Source organism: Aspergillus karnatakaensis (assembly GCF_047715665.1).
Source record: "Aspergillus karnatakaensis strain CBS 102800 unplaced genomic scaffold BJY04scaffold_10, whole genome shotgun sequence".
NCBI classification, from domain to species: Eukaryota; Fungi; Ascomycota; class Eurotiomycetes; order Eurotiales; family Aspergillaceae; genus Aspergillus; species Aspergillus karnatakaensis.
The window spans coordinates 576,585-595,545 of record NW_027395722.1 but is presented as its reverse complement, the minus strand read 5'-3'; the positions used below and the strand labels follow the sequence as shown (position 1 = coordinate 595,545).

At 50.6% G+C, this 18,961-nt stretch overlaps 8 protein-coding genes across 8 annotated transcripts; 3 read left to right on the top strand and 5 right to left on the bottom strand.

The window, feature by feature from the left end:
* The first annotated feature begins 1,376 nt into the window (after positions 1-1,376).
* On the top strand, positions 1,377-3,550 carry BJY04DRAFT_182736 (putative protein phosphatase PP1 regulatory subunit Sds22). Its single transcript, XM_073710368.1, has 6 exons — positions 1,377-1,873; positions 1,958-1,989; positions 2,046-2,117; positions 2,185-2,481; positions 2,539-3,016; positions 3,073-3,550. Exons 1-6 carry the CDS (start codon positions 1,738-1,740, stop codon positions 3,090-3,092), a joined length of 1,035 nt encoding a protein of 344 aa, XP_073574346.1. The 5' UTR covers positions 1,377-1,737; the 3' UTR covers positions 3,093-3,550.
* BJY04DRAFT_215494 (uncharacterized protein) lies at positions 3,505-4,524 on the bottom strand (the record flags this gene model as incomplete). Its single annotated transcript, XM_073715493.1, has 2 exons — positions 3,505-4,296; positions 4,378-4,524. The coding sequence occupies 2 exons, from the start codon at positions 4,522-4,524 to the stop codon at positions 3,505-3,507; spliced, it is 939 nt and encodes a 312-aa protein (XP_073574345.1).
* A 264-nt stretch (positions 4,525-4,788) lies between these two features.
* Positions 4,789-6,210, bottom strand: BJY04DRAFT_10014 (aldo/keto reductase). The gene is made up of 3 exons (XM_073707915.1): positions 5,755-6,210; positions 4,915-5,702; positions 4,789-4,864 (listed from the first exon to the last, which is right to left on the bottom strand). Exons 1-3 carry the CDS (start codon positions 5,897-5,899, stop codon positions 4,838-4,840), a joined length of 960 nt encoding a protein of 319 aa, XP_073574344.1. The 5' UTR covers positions 5,900-6,210; the 3' UTR covers positions 4,789-4,837.
* On the bottom strand, positions 6,211-9,161 carry abaA (transcription factor AbaA). Its single transcript, XM_073718259.1, has 3 exons — positions 8,565-9,161; positions 8,341-8,517; positions 6,211-8,290 (listed from the first exon to the last, which is right to left on the bottom strand). The coding sequence occupies exons 1-3, from the start codon at positions 9,007-9,009 to the stop codon at positions 6,522-6,524; spliced, it is 2,391 nt and encodes a 796-aa protein (XP_073574343.1). The 5' UTR covers positions 9,010-9,161; the 3' UTR covers positions 6,211-6,521.
* A 561-nt stretch (positions 9,162-9,722) lies between these two features.
* Positions 9,723-12,797, bottom strand: mrd1 (RNA-binding ribosome biosynthesis protein MRD1; the record flags this gene model as incomplete). The annotated part of the gene is made up of 4 exons (XM_073718258.1): positions 9,723-11,160; positions 11,211-11,483; positions 11,721-12,473; positions 12,570-12,797. 4 exons carry the CDS (start codon positions 12,795-12,797, stop codon positions 9,946-9,948), a joined length of 2,469 nt encoding a protein of 822 aa, XP_073574342.1. The 3' UTR covers positions 9,723-9,945.
* Positions 12,798-12,933: 136 nt separating this feature from the next.
* Positions 12,934-14,011, top strand: BJY04DRAFT_9900 (dynein light chain DYN2). Its single transcript, XM_073721426.1, has 7 exons — positions 12,934-13,119; positions 13,174-13,196; positions 13,248-13,281; positions 13,331-13,365; positions 13,416-13,442; positions 13,503-13,572; positions 13,628-14,011. The coding sequence occupies exons 1-7, from the start codon at positions 13,089-13,091 to the stop codon at positions 13,690-13,692; spliced, it is 285 nt and encodes a 94-aa protein (XP_073574341.1). The 5' UTR covers positions 12,934-13,088; the 3' UTR covers positions 13,693-14,011.
* Positions 14,012-14,184: 173 nt separating this feature from the next.
* BJY04DRAFT_182717 (rhodopsin family protein) lies at positions 14,185-15,366 on the top strand. Its single transcript, XM_073710367.1, has 6 exons — positions 14,185-14,331; positions 14,469-14,522; positions 14,577-14,610; positions 14,675-14,699; positions 14,791-14,823; positions 14,886-15,366. The coding sequence occupies exons 1-6, from the start codon at positions 14,301-14,303 to the stop codon at positions 15,003-15,005; spliced, it is 297 nt and encodes a 98-aa protein (XP_073574340.1). The 5' UTR covers positions 14,185-14,300; the 3' UTR covers positions 15,006-15,366.
* Positions 15,363-18,150, bottom strand: BJY04DRAFT_182707 (sodium:solute symporter family protein). Its single transcript, XM_073710366.1, has 3 exons — positions 17,572-18,150; positions 17,351-17,523; positions 15,363-17,297 (listed from the first exon to the last, which is right to left on the bottom strand). The coding sequence occupies exons 1-3, from the start codon at positions 17,721-17,723 to the stop codon at positions 15,556-15,558; spliced, it is 2,067 nt and encodes a 688-aa protein (XP_073574339.1). The 5' UTR covers positions 17,724-18,150; the 3' UTR covers positions 15,363-15,555.
* Between the last annotated feature and the right edge of the window lie 811 nt (positions 18,151-18,961).

Below are 18,961 nucleotides of genomic sequence, written 5' to 3'. Positions count from 1 at the left end.
GTTCAATTTACATTCCCTTGTGTTTGGCTCCATTTTCCTTATAAGTCTTTTATCCACTTTTGTTCACCCCACGCCCCCAGAGGGCTCGACTTGACCATCTCACCAACTTCCCTTACTCCATCTGAATCTGTGATTTCCCCTCCCTGCAACGGATCCCCATCATCTTGTTGGCCATGATTTCTATTTCTCCTTGATCTTGATTTTGGAGACTTCACGAGCGAGTAGCATCTGCATCCATGTCTCCATACCCATGTCACTGTTTCTGGTATCTTTCATAGTCCTCCATCAAACCAGACTTTCCGATTAGTGGTGGCTTGCAATGTACATCTACATTGAGACGCGTGCTGTACATAAAAGCGTTCGTCTTACAATACAGCTTGTGTCTTGTCAGTAGCTAAACGCAGTTAGATATCTGGAGCTCTGTAATGGATAAGTGGCTGAAAGAAGAGTAAGCAGATGAACATAAAAGCCCTGACCTCGTCCTTTTTACCTCTTCTTTCAGGGTTTCCTGCCCCCGCATAGCTAGTCAGGCGGACGATCCGTAGCTTTCGAGAGGCCATGGGCATGTAGAGGCTTGATCTTACGAGCTAGGTGCAGGTGTCTCTCATATTTATACCCAGATCAGAGTAATGATATGTTTCTCGATACTTCATCTGCTGCTCGTGCCCCTATGCGAACCTTCTTGTATGGAACGACTAACTCCATCTTCATTTATAATAGCATGCAGCATGCAATGGGATGTAGCTGTATTCAAAAAAGCCTGGGGAAAACCAGGCTCACAACTGTCACACTAAGAGTATAGACTTCATGTTTTCTCTATCTCCGTGTTATTCTCCACAGGGGTTTCACTTCATCATTTTGACCACAGCAACTCCTAGTAGCATTCTTGGTTTGTAGTTTGGAGGGAGCCACCCAAGATAGCGATAATCTTCCATCAAGCTGGCTCAACTTCCCTCGCAAAGGATGAAGTTAGTCCAGTACCGGTGCTCATCAGCTTGAGCTGGAGGTATATGCATAGGCGCCATAGGAAGTTTCGAAGACAGGGTCAAAGGTTTAGATCAGAGGCCTGAGATTGGAGTAATCAAGGCAATAGGATCTGGGCGAGGTGAGGAGGGGATGAAAATCCCGACAGAGGCTATTTGCCACGCCGGGCAAAAACATTTGATAGAACTTAAAAACAGACATTTTGGGGTTGGGGTTGTCATTGCACGATCTCTGTCCTTACATAGAATATAAGCTAATTGTATTATTTGCTAAGTACATACGACCACAGGGTGAGGAGAACAGGGCTTCCCGTCCGCTCAGCCGTACTTAAGCCTCACGCCGGTTGGTTAGTAGTATGGTGGGTGACCACATGCGAATCCCAACTGTTGTATGTTTTTTGTTTTGCTTCTTTTTTTGCTTCTCAATTGTCCCTCGCGCCGTTATCTTCCAGCGGACCAGCGCAGGTTTAACATGGCGGCAAACAGCCGCTTCTGGTCTACTCCGTAGTAGTGAGGTCTAGGCGCAAGGATGGTTCGCTGCCCTTCCGCCTTCCGACAATCTACCTCTGGAATTACTACCTGAGCTTCAAAGCTCCCTTGAAAATAATCCTTCAATAACTGCCCTTCCTTTTCGGCATAACAAACCTGCTCCGCCTTGCAAATCCATTTTGATCTCTCATCCGACCCTTCCGCCGCTTGAATTCCAGCTCTTCACCCCACTCCGCCTGCCCCTCCCCCTCCGAATCGCGCCACCATGAAAGACAGCAAAGGCTGGGATGGGAAGCTACGTGTTGAGCCCAAGGCAACAATAACGAACCCAGAAGCGCTGGAGGACTCAGACTACTCCGATCCCGACGCACCGCCTGTGGAGGAGATCAATGCCGATGAGGGTGAGTCCGCATCCGGGATACTGGTGTTCTAAAAGATCATAAGGTCAGGAGCAGCTTCGTACTGATACGCTCCCTTGTTCCTAGATCTACTTGAAGATGAGGACAAGGATATTGAGGTATACCACGCGATTACAAATATACACCTGCCCGTCCAGGAACTTACGGAATCTAGGATATCGACCTGGTACATTGTCGGATAGGCTCGATCCCCGCTTTGCGGTTGGAGAGGTTTACGAAGCTTCAGGTGCGCTCTCTTGATTATATACTTCAATTAACATGAGAGAACTATGCTAATTAGATGCTTCGAATAGAGACTCTGCCTACGCCAAAATCAAATATCGCGGATCGAACTACCCTCAGAACTCGGCACCACACTAGAAGAATTAGACCTCTACGACAATCTCATAGGGCACCTGAAGGGTCTCGACGATTTCCAGAACCTGACGAGCTTAGATCTGAGCTTCAATAAGCTCAAGCATATAAAAAATATCTTGCATATGGCCAAACTGAAGAACCTCTATTTCGTGCAGAACAAGATCTCGAAGATTGAAGGCTTAGAAGGGTTGACGCAGATAAAAAATCTAGAGCTTGGTGCGAACAGAATCAGAGTGAGCCAATCGTCGAGGGTAGGGTGTGAGGTATGCTAATATCCTGTTGCTTTCCAGGAAATAGAAAACCTCGACACCCTAAGCGCACTCGAGGAACTCTGGCTAGGAAAGAACAAAATTACCGAGATGAAGAACCTCGACGCCCTCTCCAACCTCCGTATCCTCTCTATCCAATCCAACAGACTCACCACCCTCAACGGCCTCTCCTCCCTCAAGAACCTCGAAGAACTATACGTCTCGCATAATGCCATCACGGACCTCGCGGGCTTAGAATCTAACACTGCACTCCGCGTCTTCGACTTCTCGAATAATCAGGTCTCGAAGCTGGAACATTTGTCCCATCTGACAGAATTGGAGGAGCTTTGGGCATCGAATAACCAGCTCTCGAACTTTAATGAAGTCGAGCGCGAGCTGAAGGATAAGGAGAAGCTGCAGACGGTATACTTTGAGGGGAACCCGCTGCAGACGAGTGGCCCGGTCGTTTATCGGAATAAGGTGCGGTTGGCGATTCCACAAATCATGCAGATCGATGCTAGTAAGTTATCTATGGCTGAAAATACAATGGTGGATTGGATACTGATTGTTTGGCAGCCTATATACGCGTTGCTTAGTGCGTTTGAGGTCAGGAATAAGACGACGCTTGACGATGCTATGCTGCGTTAGTGGTAGATACAAATACACTTCATGAATGGAGAATAATGATACACGTCACTCTGCTCGATCGTGGCTCAGGGTTATCCTTCTGAGCTGATGCTGCGGGTAGAATCTCCTCCGCGGAGCGAATTGGTCGTTCGGCCTGTAGTCAGGACGAAATGAAATGCTGATGATGTCGGTCTGCACTTGAGCAGGTTGGCGAAAAAGCCGGTGCCACACTGGTCAACCGTACGGCATATTCTCTTAACCCATGCCGACCCCATCTCTCAGCCAGCCTTTAGATCCTCAGCTGTTCCATCTCCCAGTCTACTTTTCATCCCGTATGCAAAAAAGTAGATAAAAAATCCACGTATCCAACCCTTCTGCAGCTCACGATTTTCCCTTCCCCTCAAAAGCATACCCCATTTCCACCTTCTGCTTGTTAATCCCCTTCTTCCACCCGCCCCAACCCGCACTCCTCCCCCTCGCGGCCTCCTTCTCCCTCTCCTTCTCCTTCTTCTGCTCCCTCTTCTTATTCTCCACCAACCAAGCCCCATTCGGCTTCTCCCAGTCTATATCCTCCCTCTCAATCTGCTCCGCCCGTTCCCTCCTCTCCACCTCCCTCCACATCGACATCAACGAGCCCGCTCCGAGCCTATTCATACCCGGGCTAGTCTGCGGACGCTGCCGGTCCGTCGTAATCCCTTCTCTTGCGGGGACATCCGCCAGCGCCTGCAAAGTGGGCCCCAGTTTCCTTGACAGGTCGACTGCGACGGAGTGTGTTTTGCGCGGGATGAAGGGGCCGTGGTACGGGTTGGACCAATTGACCACTTGGTGGCTGTACCAGTCGGCGCTTACTTGCACTTCACTATCTATTGTTACTGTTGGGGGCTTTGAGGATGAGGAGGAGTGTGACGATGGATTTGAAAACTGGGTGGTCGATGTCGATTTTGATTCTGGTGTTAACGGTGCTGGCTCTAGCGATGCGTCGCCGGCGCCGTCACCAGGAGCTTCAACCGAGGACGAAGAATCGGGTTGCGGAAAATGGGATGCGTTACCGGAGACGGCAGGGACGGTGATTCTGAGAGGGGAGGCCTGGACGGCCGCTTGCGCGGAGGCAGGGGAGTCGAAGAGCACAACGATGTAGCCGTTTTTCTTCGTGTTGTTTACTGTGTTGTCGTACTTCGGTTGAGATTAGGCCCGGGTTAGCTTTTGTAGATTGATATCTGGCTGAAAGAAGGGATTGGGGGATAGTAGGCTCACCTTCATATTGCGGAATGTGACGACTTCTCCGAATTTCTGGAGCCGCGCGAGGATAAGGCGCGATTGGGCGAGGCTGCGCGGAGCGGGATTAGGCATGATATGGACGGAGCGCGCGGCTATTGACTCGAGAGTTTGTGGGACGGACATTTTGACCGTTGTTTCTGCCCTCTTGGTTTGGGGTTGGCGAGGTGATGAGGTTTGTTGGAGGAAGGAAAAGAGATGATGGGCTCGGGAGTTTTGCGGAGTTGTTGGCGGAGATAATGCGGCTGGTCTTGGCGTGGAGCATAGGGTAACTATCAGTTCTAACTTCTCCATGTTATTTACGGACACCAATGGGATTTAGATTTTGATTTCTATTCATTACGGAACAGCCGTGTTTGCTATACGAGAGGATGTTCAAAGGAAGTTAGGTTGTTGGTTCATCATCATGTACATTGTACTTCTAGTGCTATCTATCTGCTTAGAAGATAGTGATGGGGAGATCGTACTAGAAACCATTAGCTTAGAGTCAACAAGAGTAGCTGCTAGGATACTCACGCTGTGAGGGTCATTGAAGCGCAGGTTCCTGTCCAAAGAGCTGATAGCCTCGATCTCGCCAGCCTCAAGATCAAACCCAACAACGTCCAGGTTTTGCGCCAGACGAGCGGGGTTGTTGCTCTTAGGGATAACAGCAATACCGCGCTGTGTAGCCCAGCGCAGAAGAATCTGAGCAGGGGTCTTGCCATATTTCTGCGCAAGAGAGGTAATAGTCTCATGCTCGAACAGCGGAGGTGTCTTCTCCGCATGCTTGACCTGCAATTCTAGGAAACTCAACGGCCCAAACGAAGAGTAAGCGGTGACAGCAATGCCCTCCCTCTGAGCAAAGTCCACGAGGCGGGTCTGGGTAAGGTAAGGGTGGTGTTCGATCTGCAAGGTCGCAGGGCGGACGCGCGCATAGCGCAAGAGATCCAGCAGCAACTGAGCGCTGAAGTTACTAATGCCGATGCTGCGGGCGAGCTTCTTGTCAACCAGCGACTCCATTGCCGTCCAGGTCTCCTGGATCGTGGCGTTGCCGGGCTCGACCTTGCCGTTCTCGGACTCCCAGCTGGGTGGGTAGCGGAAAGAGGGATCGACGTATTTCAGGGAGATGGGGAAGTGCACAATGTACAAGTCAAAGTAGTCGACGCCCCAATCGCTGAGCTGCTTGCGGGCGATGGGCTCAACACGCTCGCCGTCGTGGAAGCTGTTCCACAACTTGGAGACGATGAAGAGGTCCTCGCGCTTGACGATTCCCTCCTTGATGGCGCGTGCGACACCTTGACCGGCTTCGACTTCATTGCCGTAGTCTGGTAGAATTTCAGTTAGTTTCAGTCTTTCTGGCGTTATGGGAGTGCGTACCGCATGCGCCGTCGAACAGACGATATCCGGCCTTGATGGCCTCGTAGACCTGATCCGCGCAAGTGTCGTTGTTCACCTTCCACAGGCCGAAGCCCACAATGGGCATGTCATAGCCGCTGTTTAGCTTGATGGTAGGAGTAGACATCTTGAAGTGTGATTGTGATGATGAGGAACAAACAGGGGGATTCAGCGAGGGAGGAAAAGAAAAGAAGAGCTTAGGGAACAGCGAGAAGAACACGCCTCGCAAAAGACAATTTTACCCCCCATAGCCCCTCCTCCACATCCACAGGGTAAAGTGAACACAACAGGCGGGCCATAGAATCGGGAGGAGGCTAAAGTGCGCCGGCTGTAATGCAGACGCGGTGGCGATGGAGGAAGAATGCCTCCGGCTAAAATGGACGCCGGATAAATAGGCCTTTACTCACCATCCCAATGCTGCCAAATTTCCCGCCTGTGAAAGCCCGGGTTAAGTCTCGGAGAATGAGGAGGACAAGAGCTCGGGGTATTTCAAGCCAGTGATTTTTCGTATTGTGAATCCATTTATTGCCGATAGTCCCCGAAGGATGAGTACCTTAAGCAAAGACTAACTAAAGTTATAGTGCTCCACAATTATAACTATGGTACAGAAATGAAAAACGAAGAGAGGGGCAGGGATATCAAAAGAACGGCAACGAATAGAAAAGAATCGTACACTTTTGTGCAGCCATGATTATCATTATGATTACAGTTTGTTGCGCCGGGTTCCGAAGCGGGTTGCTGATTTGATCTTACACAGCCTCGACCGCTGTGTGTTCAGCATAAGCCGACGTGGTATGTTCGGGGCCTGCCCCATTTATACCGGGATCGCTGGACATCGATCCGACAATCCCGACCAGGTCGTCCGGAGGCAATAGCCCCTCGAAACTGTTGTTTTGATGCGATTCCCGAGACACGGCGATCGAATGGTCTGAGGAAGTGTATGGAAGGTGATGATAGTTACCACCGCTGGTGTCCCCCGAGATCGTCGTAGGGGTTGACCATGCTGCGTGGCTTTGGGTGATTTCGTCGAGTGACTGGCTACTTGGCACGAAAAAGTTGCTCAAGCTACTCAGTCCGTTGCTGCTGCTTGTGTCGTGCAAACCGCCTCCGTGCTGCTGCGACGGCACGTAATGGCTCTCATGACCCAGCCCGTAAGTCCCGAGATTTGAAGGTAGAGAAAGGTCAGGGATCTGAAGCATCACCGGTGCACCACTGGAACCTATGACGCTGGAGGATTGGCTGGTCGTGTGCTGGTGCAGGCTTGGAAACTGATCAAGTACTGATGACACCGCTATTTTGTCTGATAGTCCTTCTTCAGGCTTCGAGATGTTGTTTAAGAAGTCAAACGCTCCAGCAGAGTTGTACAAGCTAGTGACGTGGTCATGGGACGGCTGGTACAGATTCCATGGTTGTTGTGCGTGGCCACTGTGGTGTAGCAGATCGTGAGTTTGGGGTGCATGATAGATATTTTGAGTCGGCTTGCTTAGCAGGATCGACTCCAAAGATAGCGGGGGAAGGTCGATCGCTGTGCTCGGCCTAGGGCTGTTGGTCAACGCACGGTCTGGAGAAGTCAATAACTTCCGCCACGTTGTCGTGCCGACTTCGTTTGGTCGTGTTTGACGGAACTTCCAGAGAATGATGGCCATCCTCTTGCTTTCGTCTCCTGAAGCACTTGGGTAGTGGTTCTGCAAGCGGCGATGACTGGAGGGTACACTAGCCCTAATCTCCTGAACTGCTGTCAGGGAGTGAAAATAACGCCGCGTACGCTCATCAGCAGTATGGTGATGCCCAGTGTTCTCGGTCTCTCGCTTGTCTTGTGTCAGCTTCGTGAAGGTCTTAGCCCACCACGAGGACTCGAATGGTGGTTTGACCTTCGTGGTGTGAGGCTTCGTGAGGTTGTGATACGCTTCCATCGTTCTTCTGCCTTCCTCGTAGATATAAGTGCTGCAAGTCCAATTCTCCATTTGATTTATCATTGGGGCGCTTCCAGATGTAGGGTTTGCCATGTCGAGTTCAAGATGTATTCCCAACCTAGAACCGATGGGAGGGAAGTCGTCCATTAAGTCGAGGTTGGCTTCAAGAAGGATGATATCACAATCTAATGGATCATTCACATCTGAAAATGATGTGTTCAAGTGCGGAAAAGACAGTCGCCAGTTCTTCAGGTCTTCTAGAGGCATGGGAGCTTGGCGTTGGTCACCCTGAAGGCGGGTATACACATGAAAGGCGTCGTCAATCCGATCCGGCTTGCTGGGAGCACTGACCCACATGTCAAAGTTGAGGCCCTGAACCGAATTGAGGCTTGTGCTTTGTTGATTCAAGGTAGAGGGGTACTGAGGTACGTGTATGTCGGCAGAGTAAGGCGGCATCAACCTCATAGGTTCGGGATAAGAAGAAGTGATATGGCCAGTGTAGTGACTAGACGGCAGATGGTCCATCGAAGTCCTCCATCTGGGCCCAGCAGCTTGGGTCTGGCTGTTTGAGCGGTCTGCTGCTTGCTCTCGCACAAGCCTCTCCCCTATGTGATGTTAGATGACGCGAACCTTAATACTATAGGCAGTGTCTTACAGTCAGGGTCGCCCTTGAGAAATGAGTCTAGGACCTGCAAGTGACTGGAGACTTGTTTCCTAGTCCTGCGTTTGCCGGTCAACTTGTAGATGTATTCCGCAATCAGCTCATTTCGTCCATATGACTTTCCACGCTCCGACCACTTGCGCCTACCCATGGGAGGGTTTGCTTCGAGGGCTATAACATATTAGCATCTCGCCAAGCTATGCTGTATGTTGCCTCACCTTGCTGAAAAGCATCCTCAAGCTCGTCCGACCAGACTGGCTCTCCATCTTTGCCAGTATCACGGCGGGGTCTAGCCCGATACTCTAGGTATTTCTGCGACTTTAGATAGCTTCTAGCCCTCCGAGAACCAGCATACGAAGAGCTATTTGATTGCAGCCGCCGTAGCTTCTTGACCTGGTACCGGTGGCTCAACAGCTGGGGGTGGTAGAGGCTGGAGGTAGCTGTCGGCAGTGGGTGGCTTGGGACAGAAGGGTGAGGATACTTGAGGGTGAACTGCTGGAGATGATCATCACGCCCTGTGATATCGTGGTGGACAAGGCTATCAGAATAGGCCTGTACGTTCCCAGACGTATTCTGAAGAGCTCGGTCTGGATGGGCTCCTACGCCCTCCAGAGCCGAGTGGTTTTGGGATACCATACATTCGGTTTGCCAGTCGGTAGCCATGGAGCAGACCCAAAGATTTGCTCTCAAGAATGAGAACAAATTCCAAAGACAAGATGTTGAGAGCTGCCCAAATGTTTACTGCCCGGCAAAGAACGCAGAAGGCAACAAAACAGCAATGAAGAACGTAGATGCTTGAGGAGAATGTAAGAGCCTGGGAAAGAGAATGTGGGAGCGAGCAGCATGGTGTTTATACAAGAGAGCTCAGGAATCCCCCTGGAGAGGGAGGATGAATGTATCCCCAGTAGTAACATTGTTGGATCACGCTGCTTGTTTGGAAGTACATACCCCTCGAGCCCTCGAGGGCTACCCTGACTGTCCCTCCGAGCGGGGGAAGCTCCTGCTGAGGTTCACGCGTTCAGTCAAGGTAACGAGGAAAGGTAGACAGTGACCTTCTCTTCCGCAGCAAATCAGAGGGGACGAAACCTGATGGAAATCAATGCAAGGGGCACTCAGGGAGCACGGTCCAGTGAGCGCTCGTTCGGAGATTTTACGCTGCACAAGATGAACGTTGGAAGTTGCTAGCCGTCCAGAAGATGGGTGACGATAGAGGAATCGGTGGCAAGACTGCTCTGAGGAATGCAATGCAGCGAAGAGCATTCGTCCATCACCATGTCTGAGGAATGCAGATGGTATTACGAGAAGCTAAGCCGGAATGCAAAGGGTAAAGCTCGTAGCCCTACGTGGACTTCGACATCCAGGGTGTAATCACCTAGTTGTATAGGAGTAAAGGAGACATTGATATTGAATGAGATCCCAGAGAGATAACAATGGGATACAGGGTATCTGAGTTTCGGATGCACGAGGGGACGGCGCTGTGCAGGACGCGTATGTATGTAGGTACTGACAGGAACGTGTTCGCTGCTTCTAACCGGGATGCAAGGGATGATATCGCGAAGGTCAACCTGTTTTTGTGCCTATGCACAGGGAGAAGGGACTCTAGCTTTCCTCGTCCTGGGCCCCTACAGTGAACTTTTTGCGTCCAGCTCCTGTGAGCTTTTGGAGCTTGACCCTGTCCAGCTGCTCCCCTACCTTCTTTTCGATCCTCTCGATCTCGTCCTCGGGGTTGATGGCCTCCTCGTTGGCGAATTCCAATACTAATCTTCTGCCCAAAAGATGCGTGTTCTTCAGCGCATCCATGGCATTTTCCGCTTCTCGAGCGCTTACAAAATCAGCAAAACCAAATCCACGAGCAGATCGATCGAACTTTTTCGGAACCCGCACAGAGCGGAGCTGGCCATATGCCCCAAAAAGTGAACTGATGTCCTTCTTGGTGGCTTGGAATGGCAAATTCTTGATGATGATCTTGGTTCGTCGGGCGGCGATTTTCTTCGCAGTGTCCTCGCGTCTTCTTTCCTCCGCTGCATCCAAACCTTTGTGGGATGCTTTTACAACCAAAGCATGTCGGTCAAGGGTGTAACCATTCATCACAGCTTGAGCAGCCTGGGCTTGAGCTTTCGTTTTGAAGTCAGCAAATCCGAAACCCATGCTCAGAGTCTGTCCAGGATTCTTGGGATCGGGCTTGAGTTTAATCCTCGCAGACACGAAACCATCCAGCGGTCGGAACGCTTCTATCAGAGATGCATTAGTTGTAGAGAAATTGAGGTTCTTGACAAACAACGTTGCTGTGACGAGATTTTCATCGCCGTCATCGGCAGCAAAGGTATCTGCCGTTGAAAATCCTTGAGTAACGGCTTTGGCTTCTGGCACCGGAGCTTGAGGGGGGGCGTTTGCCTCGAAGAGGTCTTTTGGAGCCTTCTCGAGGAAAATGATTGAATCCCCAAGTTTGCGATATGCGAGACCTTTGAAGGCCTTTTGAGCTTCATCCGGCCGTGCGAACTGCACAATTGCAATAGTGCCACTCGGGGGCATCAATAACCTTGTGAGTTGTCCAAAGGGCTCGAACAATTTGCGGAGATCTTCACTCTTTGTGCCATACGAGAAGTTCTTTACTAGGAGTGCAACGTTACCGCGCTCTCGTTGCTTGAAGGCGTCCAAATTTACACCATTTGCCTTGAAGTAAGCTTTGGTCTCTTGGATTACGTGGGTCTCGGCATGCGCCTGCTTGACTGCAGCGTCTGCCGACGTCGGATCCAACAGTTCAGCTTTAGAGACACCAAGTCGTTCAGCAACTGAAGACATAACAGCGTCGGCCTAGGAAAGTTAGTAGAGTTCGTTTCTTTGGTAAATTGGTGTGCTCTCACGTTCATATACAAGGAGTTCCAGCTGAACGTAGAAGAAGAGGATTCCTGCTTTCGCTTGATCTGCTTCTGCTTCTTCAGCGGTAATTTGGAAATCTCGTGTTCGTCCAGCTTGTACGTCTTCTTCTGTGATGCTGGCAGAATATGTAGCAATCGACCTTGAAAGTGTTTCCCATCGAGCGTTTTGTACGCCTCAACAGCCGAGTCCGGATCAACATACTGGACATACGCAAATCCTTTGCTGGTCGTGGAACGAGTATCGAAGGCGACATGAATCTAGAATCCAGGCGTTAGCAATTGCTTCAGACATGATTCATGTGGCTAAACAGAAAGAGGTCTGCTTGTTCAGATAGGAAGAGGCATCTACTAAAATTCTCTAATCCCGTTCACATCACATGCTATAGCATCGGATGTCCCTATCAGGAGATATCATCATTCAAGCGGGGGGTGCATTTTGAAGACGGCGAACCATTTTCAGGTTGGGCAGACATGTGAAACCAAAAAGAATCTCACCTCTTCTATTCGGCCAAAGGGGGAAAAGAGTGGCTCAAGGTCAGACTCCGTCGTTTCGTATGACAGATTCCTGACAAACAGACGTGCCGATAGCCGGATATTTTCGATGTTTGTGTCGACTTCGGGGGGCGCGGGTGTTTCCGGAACTTGTTCGACGGGCTGCTCCAAGGTCTGAGTGGTGGGCGCGTCGACAGGTGAGACGGCTTCCGGCATGCTATCTGCTGCGCGCGCGGGTGGTTCAAAGGCTGCCTGTTCATCTTCGTCAAGAAGACCAAGAAGGCGACTTGTTTTTGAACGAAGCCAGTCAGAATCAGATACAGGCCCCTGGGCATGATCTTCTTGTTGACCCTCTTCCTCCTCCGCAGTCTTAGGAGCAGGTTGAGCAGCTTCTTCATGGATCGCTGGTGAATGACCAGCATTCACTGAAGTATATGATTCCTCTTGCGCATCTTGACCTAGCTTTGCCTTCTTCCTCTGTGCATAGGTCAAATCTTGGGTATCAGCCGTAACGTCAGCGGGCTGCTCTTTCGCCTGTGATTCCGTTTCCACAGGAGGGGGTATTTGATCATCATTGGCCCAAGTTCTGGTCTTGGAAGGGTGCTGTAGCAGGGAGAGATACTCCTGCGTCTTGGGATCCTTGGGGAGGTCACCATCACGTTTACGCTTCAGCGAGGAGCCGGCGGCATCATCAGACGGATAAGATCTACTGTTCTTAGCAGCGGTGAGAGCATCATTGGCAGGTTCTGCGTCAATCTAAATTCATCGGTCAGTTACAAGACCACCTTTACCGGTCAGCAAGCTCGACGGGGAAGGCAAAAAGCATGAAGAGGAAAGCAGAAGGAGACATACCGGTCTAGCAATGTCTACTGAGATCTTGGACATCTTCATGAATGTCTTGTTGAAGTAGGAGACAGCTTGCTGGGCCACCTCGGGGCTTTTGAAACCCACGAAACCAATCCTGCGTTTTGGCAAGACATGAGCGTCAGTGACCTGAAAGCGGGTTGCAAAGTGTTTCTTGAGTTGCTCATTAGATAATGTCGGCGGTATGCCAGAAACAAATACTCTTGTGCTCTCCATGACAGTGAGTTGTGGCCTTTTTAAGAACCTTTGCGGAATGGTAAAGGTTGGGACTGGAAAAACTTTTTGGACGCTTTTTTTTTTTGCTTTTTAGTGCCGAAGGCGGTCAGTGAGGCAGCTTGTGGCCCGTGCGTCTTGACGCGGAGTTTCCTCTGTGCAAGCCGCCAAACAGACTGTCAATTAACCACGCGCTTTGCTTATTGAGGCTGAATCTTTCGCCGAATCTTGCTCGCTGAGCTTTCTCATAAGTCTACCTACTATCACTGTTGTCTGCGACCACTTGCTTTCAAAATGGCCTCCGAGAAAAAGGACAAGCTGGAGCGTACGTATCGAGCACCCAAACAAGCTTCCTCCGAGACCGACTAACAGATCCCAGCTCAAATCAAGTCTGTTGACATGGTAAGGGACCCTCTAGGCGACGAATTCTGGCTGGAGCTTACACTATGACAGTCGGAAGACATGCAACAGGAGGCTGTCGAAGTTGGTATGGAAACCTCGAGCGAGGCAGATAAGGATCACGGCTGATTGTTTAGCTATCGAGGCTATGGAGAAGTATCACATTGAGAAGGTGTGCACCTCGAATCGCTAGCGCTCGTAAGCTATACTGACAAATTTCAGGACATTGCTCAATACATCAAGAGAGAAGTACGCGATCTTCAACACCTACCCCGATGACTCGATGACTCGATTCTCATAACGTTATAGTTCGATTCCCGCAAGGGTGCGACCTGGCACTGCGTGGTCGGAAGAAACTTTGGCAGCTTTGTGACACATGGTAATCGCTCTGCGCAAACAAGAACAATCATGGGACATAGACTCACGCCTTTCAGAAACGAAGCATTTCATCTACTTCTACCTCGGACACTGCGCGATCCTTCTCTTCAAGACGCAATAAACGCTCGCATGCTCGGTTTCCGATATCGTTGGCACCAGAGTTCACCATCACTTATACCAGCTCTCAGAATATGATCCTACTTCAGACCACCCATACCACTTTCACGATTCCCCACCGCAGTCAGGGGGTATATCGAGTCTAGAGCACTTGATAGACTTCTTCACTTGCGGACTCATGTTGCCCAATCTTATTGTTCGGTGTTGTTGATAAAATCCATTTCCTGGAAATATAGTTCAAATTGATATGCATTCAAGCACCAACCACACAGCAGGCTGAGGTATATCCTAAACTAAGATACTTTGTGTTAGCTGTTCTCGAGCTCTAGAATAATAGCCAGTAATATTAAAATCCATTCCAATAGGCAAACAAAGTCGCATGACACGTGCCAAACAAGTCCAGAATAACAAACGCCAAGACCCAAGCCACACGCCACACGTCAACCCCGATGCCGCCGCCTCGTTTATAACTGCTGCCTTTTCACCCTTTCACCAACTTAACCACGCTCCTCCCTCGTATTAGCCACTCGAAGCCGCAGTCTTTACCTCGGAAAACTATCTACGGGAGACATATTATCTAGCCCTCCTAGTAAATCGCTAGGCCCAAGCACGATGGCTATCTGCATCACTTTCGGAACACATGGTTCGTACTCTGTTCTGGACCTTCATCTAGATCCTGGATCCTGGGCCTTTCGTCATACTCCTCCACTCGTCCCGAAGTAGGGCGGAGGAGTATACCCACCACTATAGTTTGATACCACATACTAACTGTTCGTATAGAGTTTACGTCCATGCTAGAGGGGTATGAACAGGTTAGGGCTTATTGCTATAACTGTATGTTTATTTCTCTTCTACTGCTCATGCGTACTGCAGTTAACCGTCTGCCAGGTCAACATTGGAACGGACGATGCATAACGCGGTGGTAAGTCTCTCTTGAAGGAACACTCTAGACTTTATCAGGATCAGAAGCTAACATGTTACTACAGGCCGTTCTTTACAATCTGCTTCATTGTATGCTCTTTCCCTCGTTCTCTCTCTCCAGAAACCCTATCTTCATCAACCCTATATCGAATACACAGTCTAACCACCAAACCCTCTACAGCCTCTAATCCCCCTCGCAACAAAGAAATACAAGGTATGCCTTACCCATGCCCTCTCGAACAAACTTCTATGAGAAACAAACCTAACACCAACCAGGAAGTAACATGCTACACATGCCGCTTCACCCAAGATCTCCGGTACATTCTTGTCCCCCCAGAACCCCCGGCCCCCCGACTAACACTACTATTGCATGAGTCCACTAACAAAAGCCAGTGACCGTCCCGATATCAATCCAAACACGAGACCACCGCCAAATGTATACGGCCCGCAACCCCCGCCGCAGGCTCACTATGGAGGTCACCCGCAACCGCAATATCAGCAACAACATCAGTATCCGCCTGTTGCGTCGGGGGCTGCTTCGCCGCCACCTCAGCAGCAGCAGCAACAGCAACAGCAACAGTATGCTTATAAGTGATGCTGTCTTGGTCAGGTAGGGACTTGAAGGCTGTGGTGTTGTGGGTTTTCCTATCTTTGTTTTATTGGGGGGTCTGTTTCGTGTGCGTGTGCATATTCTTTTCTGTTCTGGACCTGGGTGTACTTTATCGAGATTCTAATAATCATCGAATCCTTCTCTTAATAGTGGTCAGAGCTTCATCGATTATAAGTAACGTTTATTATATATCATTGTCCCAGCATGAGTAACAGTTGCTAAGCATCCAGATTGCTGAGACATTGAAGAACATACATCCTCAGCCATAACGAATAGGGTATAAACAATCATCAAACAAGTCAGTCTCATCTCAATCCACATCATCGAGCCCCCGATTCAATTCTTAACACCAGCCTTCTCAGTCGGTGTAACAACCCCACTCGCCGTCGACTCTTCAACCTCAACACCCCTCCTCCCATCAAGCGCAGCCTTCTTCCTCCCCATCGCATCAAGAGCCATAAGCCTCGCAACACGAACCATACTAGCCCTACCCTCCCATAGCGGAAACAGTACAACCCCAAACGACGTAAAAAACAGCCAAATAATGCCAACAACAACCCAGCCGGTGAAGAAGCTCTTACTAAAGACATAGCCAGAGGCATACATGGGAATCGGCCAGAGAAGCAGGAAGCAGATAACCATGCCAATGGTCAGGGTTCTTGAAAGAAAAGCCGCCTTGTTGAGCTTCTTTATTTCTTCTTCTTCCTCGGCGCTTGTGGATGGTTGTTCGCCCGGGACGAGCTCAAGGTCCACGTGTGCGGCGGCCGCGACGTCGGAGTCGTCGACTTTGCGGATTGCGCGCATGGACTCGTAGTCGTAGTTTTGGGGGCCGAAGATGTATGTGAGAGCTGGGGAGAAGACGATGGGGCTTAGTAGGGCGGCGACATTACCCGCGAGCATGGGGTAGTTTGCGCCGGTGGTTTCGACGGTAAAGACGCCGTATTCTGTTTTGGTAGTTACGAGCCACGCGATTAGGGACATTGCTAAGCCGAGTACTGGGGATGCGGCGGCTGCGACCCAGTTCTGGCCTTTCCAGACTAAAGTCATGGCGCCGGGGAAAACGGCGGAGGAAATAATCACGCCCATGAGAAGGTAGAGGTATCCCATGCCGATTCCGGCGTAGTAGAGGCCTGTTGAGAAGGCGGCCATTGCGAGGGCGAAGAGTATGCAGGAGAGGTGGGAGATCCAGACGAGGCGCTTGCCTTTGGCGGATGGGTTGATGTAGGCTTGGTAGATGTCGTAGGTGAATATTGAGGAGACGGCGATGAGCTGTGCGGAGAAGGCGGATGTGACGGCCATGAATATCATGAGGGTTGTGCAGACGGCGCCGCTGTAGCCGAGAAGTTCGACGGAGGCGAAGGGGAGGACGAGGCCGGCTGTTACGTCGGCGGAGGCGATGCGGCGCGTGCCTTCAAGGGCGAGCGCGGAGAGACCCATTGTTGTAGCGCAGAGCCAGGGAATCGCGAACCAGCAGAGACCACCGATGACATAACCGGGGAAGGCGTGGACGGGGTGCGCGGCGATGGCTTTGTTGTAATAGCCGTTGTCGAGGAAGACAGTGCCAAAGTTGCCAACTAGATTGATGACCCAGAAGATGCCACCGTTCTCAGACTTCATGGTCATGTAACTTCCTTCAGCGTTGCCTTCAACGGGGTTACGTTGCGCAGCTTGGACGAGCAAGTCGTATACCTTTCCGGGAGACCCAAGCTTGTCATTGGTAGCGTAGGCGGAGAAGGAGAAGATGAAGATGATGACAATGATGACAACCGTGTGCATGTAGTCGGTGATGAAAGTGGCCTTAATACCACCAAAGAGCGTGTAGAGCACCACACCGATTGGCAGAAGGAAACAGGCTGCAGCTGTTGGGACGCCAGTCATGGTGGTCATTACCGCAGAGCCACCGGTAAGCAGCATAGCAGTGACGAGGATGTTGGTCATTAAGCAGAAGATAATGAAGACGATATGCACAGGGGTGCCATAGCGGGCACGGATGGCTTCGAGGAAAGTGTGTGCGTTAGGAGCACGTCTTTTCAGCTCAATAGCCAACGTAGCAAACAGGATAATCTGAACTGTTGCTCCTGTTTGGCAGTTAGCTCTGTCCATATGCCGCTGCCAAACCACCTCGACTAACCTGATGCATAGAAGAAGGGACCTGAAGTGCCATACTGGTAGGCTACAGCAGAAGACTGAAGCAGAGTAGCTGCCCAAGTCCAACTACTCACAACCGCAGAGGCGACCAGACCAGACTTGACACTTCGTCCTGCCGTTGAAAACATTTCAGAGGTGATGACTTCATGTTGGTATCTATAGAGCGTCAGGTGCCATCTTTGAACTCAGTCACGCCAAAATTACCTCTTGAGAGCCCAAGTAATGAAGATCATCACCAAGGCAAAGGCAAATCCCAATCCGATGATGATACCATAGCCGAAGGCTTGGGAGAGAGGAGCAGAGAAGGTAATCAACTCCACGCCCTCGGCATCAGGGCCAGCTATAACGGCAACCATGTTGGTCAGAGGCCAAGAAAGGCAATATATGAGTGACCCTGGTGTATAAAAGAATTAAAAAGAGGCTACGTATAGCCCTAGATTAGTCCCCAGATGTTCTTGAGCCAAAAACGAGAACCATTAAGCAGGGTGACTGGCTGATATATGAGCCAAAGTCTCCGAATTCGCAGCTCTGACGATCAGTCTGCCTCACAGCGAGCCGCGATAGACCAGAAATTATTGTCGATGGCGATGATAAATGAGAATGATATACATAGGCCTGGATCCAAGCCCGAAGGCCAGCCGACAGCGCTGATAAGAGCATCCATGTCTCGTAACCGACGACAAAGCTTGGCAGGAAGACTCCGGGGAGTTGAGTGTCGCTGTCGAATCCTTCAGGGTCTCTGCAAATAAGAATTGCGGTGGATAGGCGAGTTGACTGTGTTCGCCCAAGGTCAAAGGACTCCATTATCGTTGAGCGAGAACAAGTGAATGTCATTGGCGAATGCTTATCTTGAGTATTCGAGCTATCTACTTTCTGATTGGCTGAAGAGAAAGCGCACTGATAAGGCCGACCTCCACCGCGCCGCCCGCCGCTCGTCGCTCTCAACGCGCCGTCCAAGCTGTCATTGTTGCGAACTTCATGATAACGCTGGACCGTTTACTCGAATATGCCACTAATCGATAACTGTATATCCTGCATCTACCCCACGGGTATTACAGGCTAGGTCCCAAGGTGCACTCTTGATTCGACCCAAAAGTCCCGGGACGTTCGCTACGACCTCATGTCATCTCCACTCTCCATTGAGCTACCTATCTGAGTTAGCCGTATAGCTCCTCAGTTTTGGACTGCTGAGGTCCGGGGTCGCTTGGCAGCTGGCTGAACAGTCTGATATCAAATGCTGTCCGGTGCCAGGCCATTGCTATCCTGGCAACTCGCCTATCTCGGGTACCTTTAAGCTCAGGTCCCGACGCCCTGCCAACTCAAAGACACGGCTCCATGGTCTACTTCGTAGCGCTTGAGTTAACCAGCAGAATAGACACTGGCATACCGCGGAGCAAAGACCATATAGCGAATAGAGACTCGAGCCCACACAGGCTCGATCCTGACAAGACTACCCAATCCCATACATAGATAGGGCCCCATCGCAGGGCTCCCAGCCCTATGGCTGGAGACCCCCGGCTCGAAACACCTGATGCAGCACCTTATCTAGCTTTCCTCCTCTTGCGTCTTACATCTTGCATGCCCCATCCATGCC

Bases quoted from the DNA above. Each gene is read 5' to 3' on its own strand.
- BJY04DRAFT_182736 (XM_073710368.1), top strand. From the start codon at position 1,738: ATGAAAGACAGCAAAGGCTGGGATGGGAAGCTACGTGTTGAGCCCAAG. The intron at 2,118-2,184 runs GTGCGCTCTCTT...TGCTTCGAATAG, and splicing joins AGAGGTTTACGAAGCTTCAG to AGACTCTGCCTACGCCAAAA. The intron at 2,482-2,538 runs GTGAGCCAATCG...GTTGCTTTCCAG, and splicing joins TTGGTGCGAACAGAATCAGA to GAAATAGAAAACCTCGACAC.
- BJY04DRAFT_10014 (XM_073707915.1), bottom strand. From the start codon at position 5,899: ATGTCTACTCCTACCATCAAGCTAAACAGCGGCTATGACATGCCCATT. The intron at 5,703-5,754 runs GTACGCACTCCC...AAATTCTACCAG, and splicing joins TCTGTTCGACGGCGCATGCG to ACTACGGCAATGAAGTCGAA. The intron at 4,865-4,914 runs GTGAGTATCCTA...AATGGTTTCTAG, and splicing joins GCTTCAATGACCCTCACAGC to TACGATCTCCCCATCACTAT.
- abaA (XM_073718259.1), bottom strand. From the start codon at position 9,009: ATGGCTACCGACTGGCAAACCGAATGTATGGTATCCCAAAACCACTCG. The intron at 8,518-8,564 runs GTGAGGCAACAT...AATATGTTATAG, and splicing joins TGAGGATGCTTTTCAGCAAG to CCCTCGAAGCAAACCCTCCC. The intron at 8,291-8,340 runs GTAAGACACTGC...AACATCACATAG, and splicing joins TCTCAAGGGCGACCCTGACT to GGGAGAGGCTTGTGCGAGAG.
- BJY04DRAFT_9900 (XM_073721426.1), top strand. From the start codon at position 13,089: ATGGCCTCCGAGAAAAAGGACAAGCTGGAGC. The intron at 13,120-13,173 runs GTACGTATCGAG...AACAGATCCCAG, and splicing joins GAAAAAGGACAAGCTGGAGC to CTCAAATCAAGTCTGTTGAC. The intron at 13,443-13,502 runs GTACGCGATCTT...ATAACGTTATAG, and splicing joins CTCAATACATCAAGAGAGAA to TTCGATTCCCGCAAGGGTGC.
- BJY04DRAFT_182717 (XM_073710367.1), top strand. From the start codon at position 14,301: ATGGCTATCTGCATCACTTTCGGAACACATG. The intron at 14,700-14,790 runs GTATGCTCTTTC...AACCCTCTACAG, and splicing joins TCTTTACAATCTGCTTCATT to CCTCTAATCCCCCTCGCAAC. The intron at 14,824-14,885 runs GTATGCCTTACC...AACACCAACCAG, and splicing joins TCGCAACAAAGAAATACAAG to GAAGTAACATGCTACACATG.
- BJY04DRAFT_182707 (XM_073710366.1), bottom strand. From the start codon at position 17,723: ATGGTTGCCGTTATAGCTGGCCCTGATGCCGAGGGCGTGGAGTTGATT. The intron at 17,524-17,571 runs GTAATTTTGGCG...GACGCTCTATAG, and splicing joins ATTACTTGGGCTCTCAAGAG to ATACCAACATGAAGTCATCA. The intron at 17,298-17,350 runs GTTAGTCGAGGT...ACTGCCAAACAG, and splicing joins TCCCTTCTTCTATGCATCAG to GAGCAACAGTTCAGATTATC.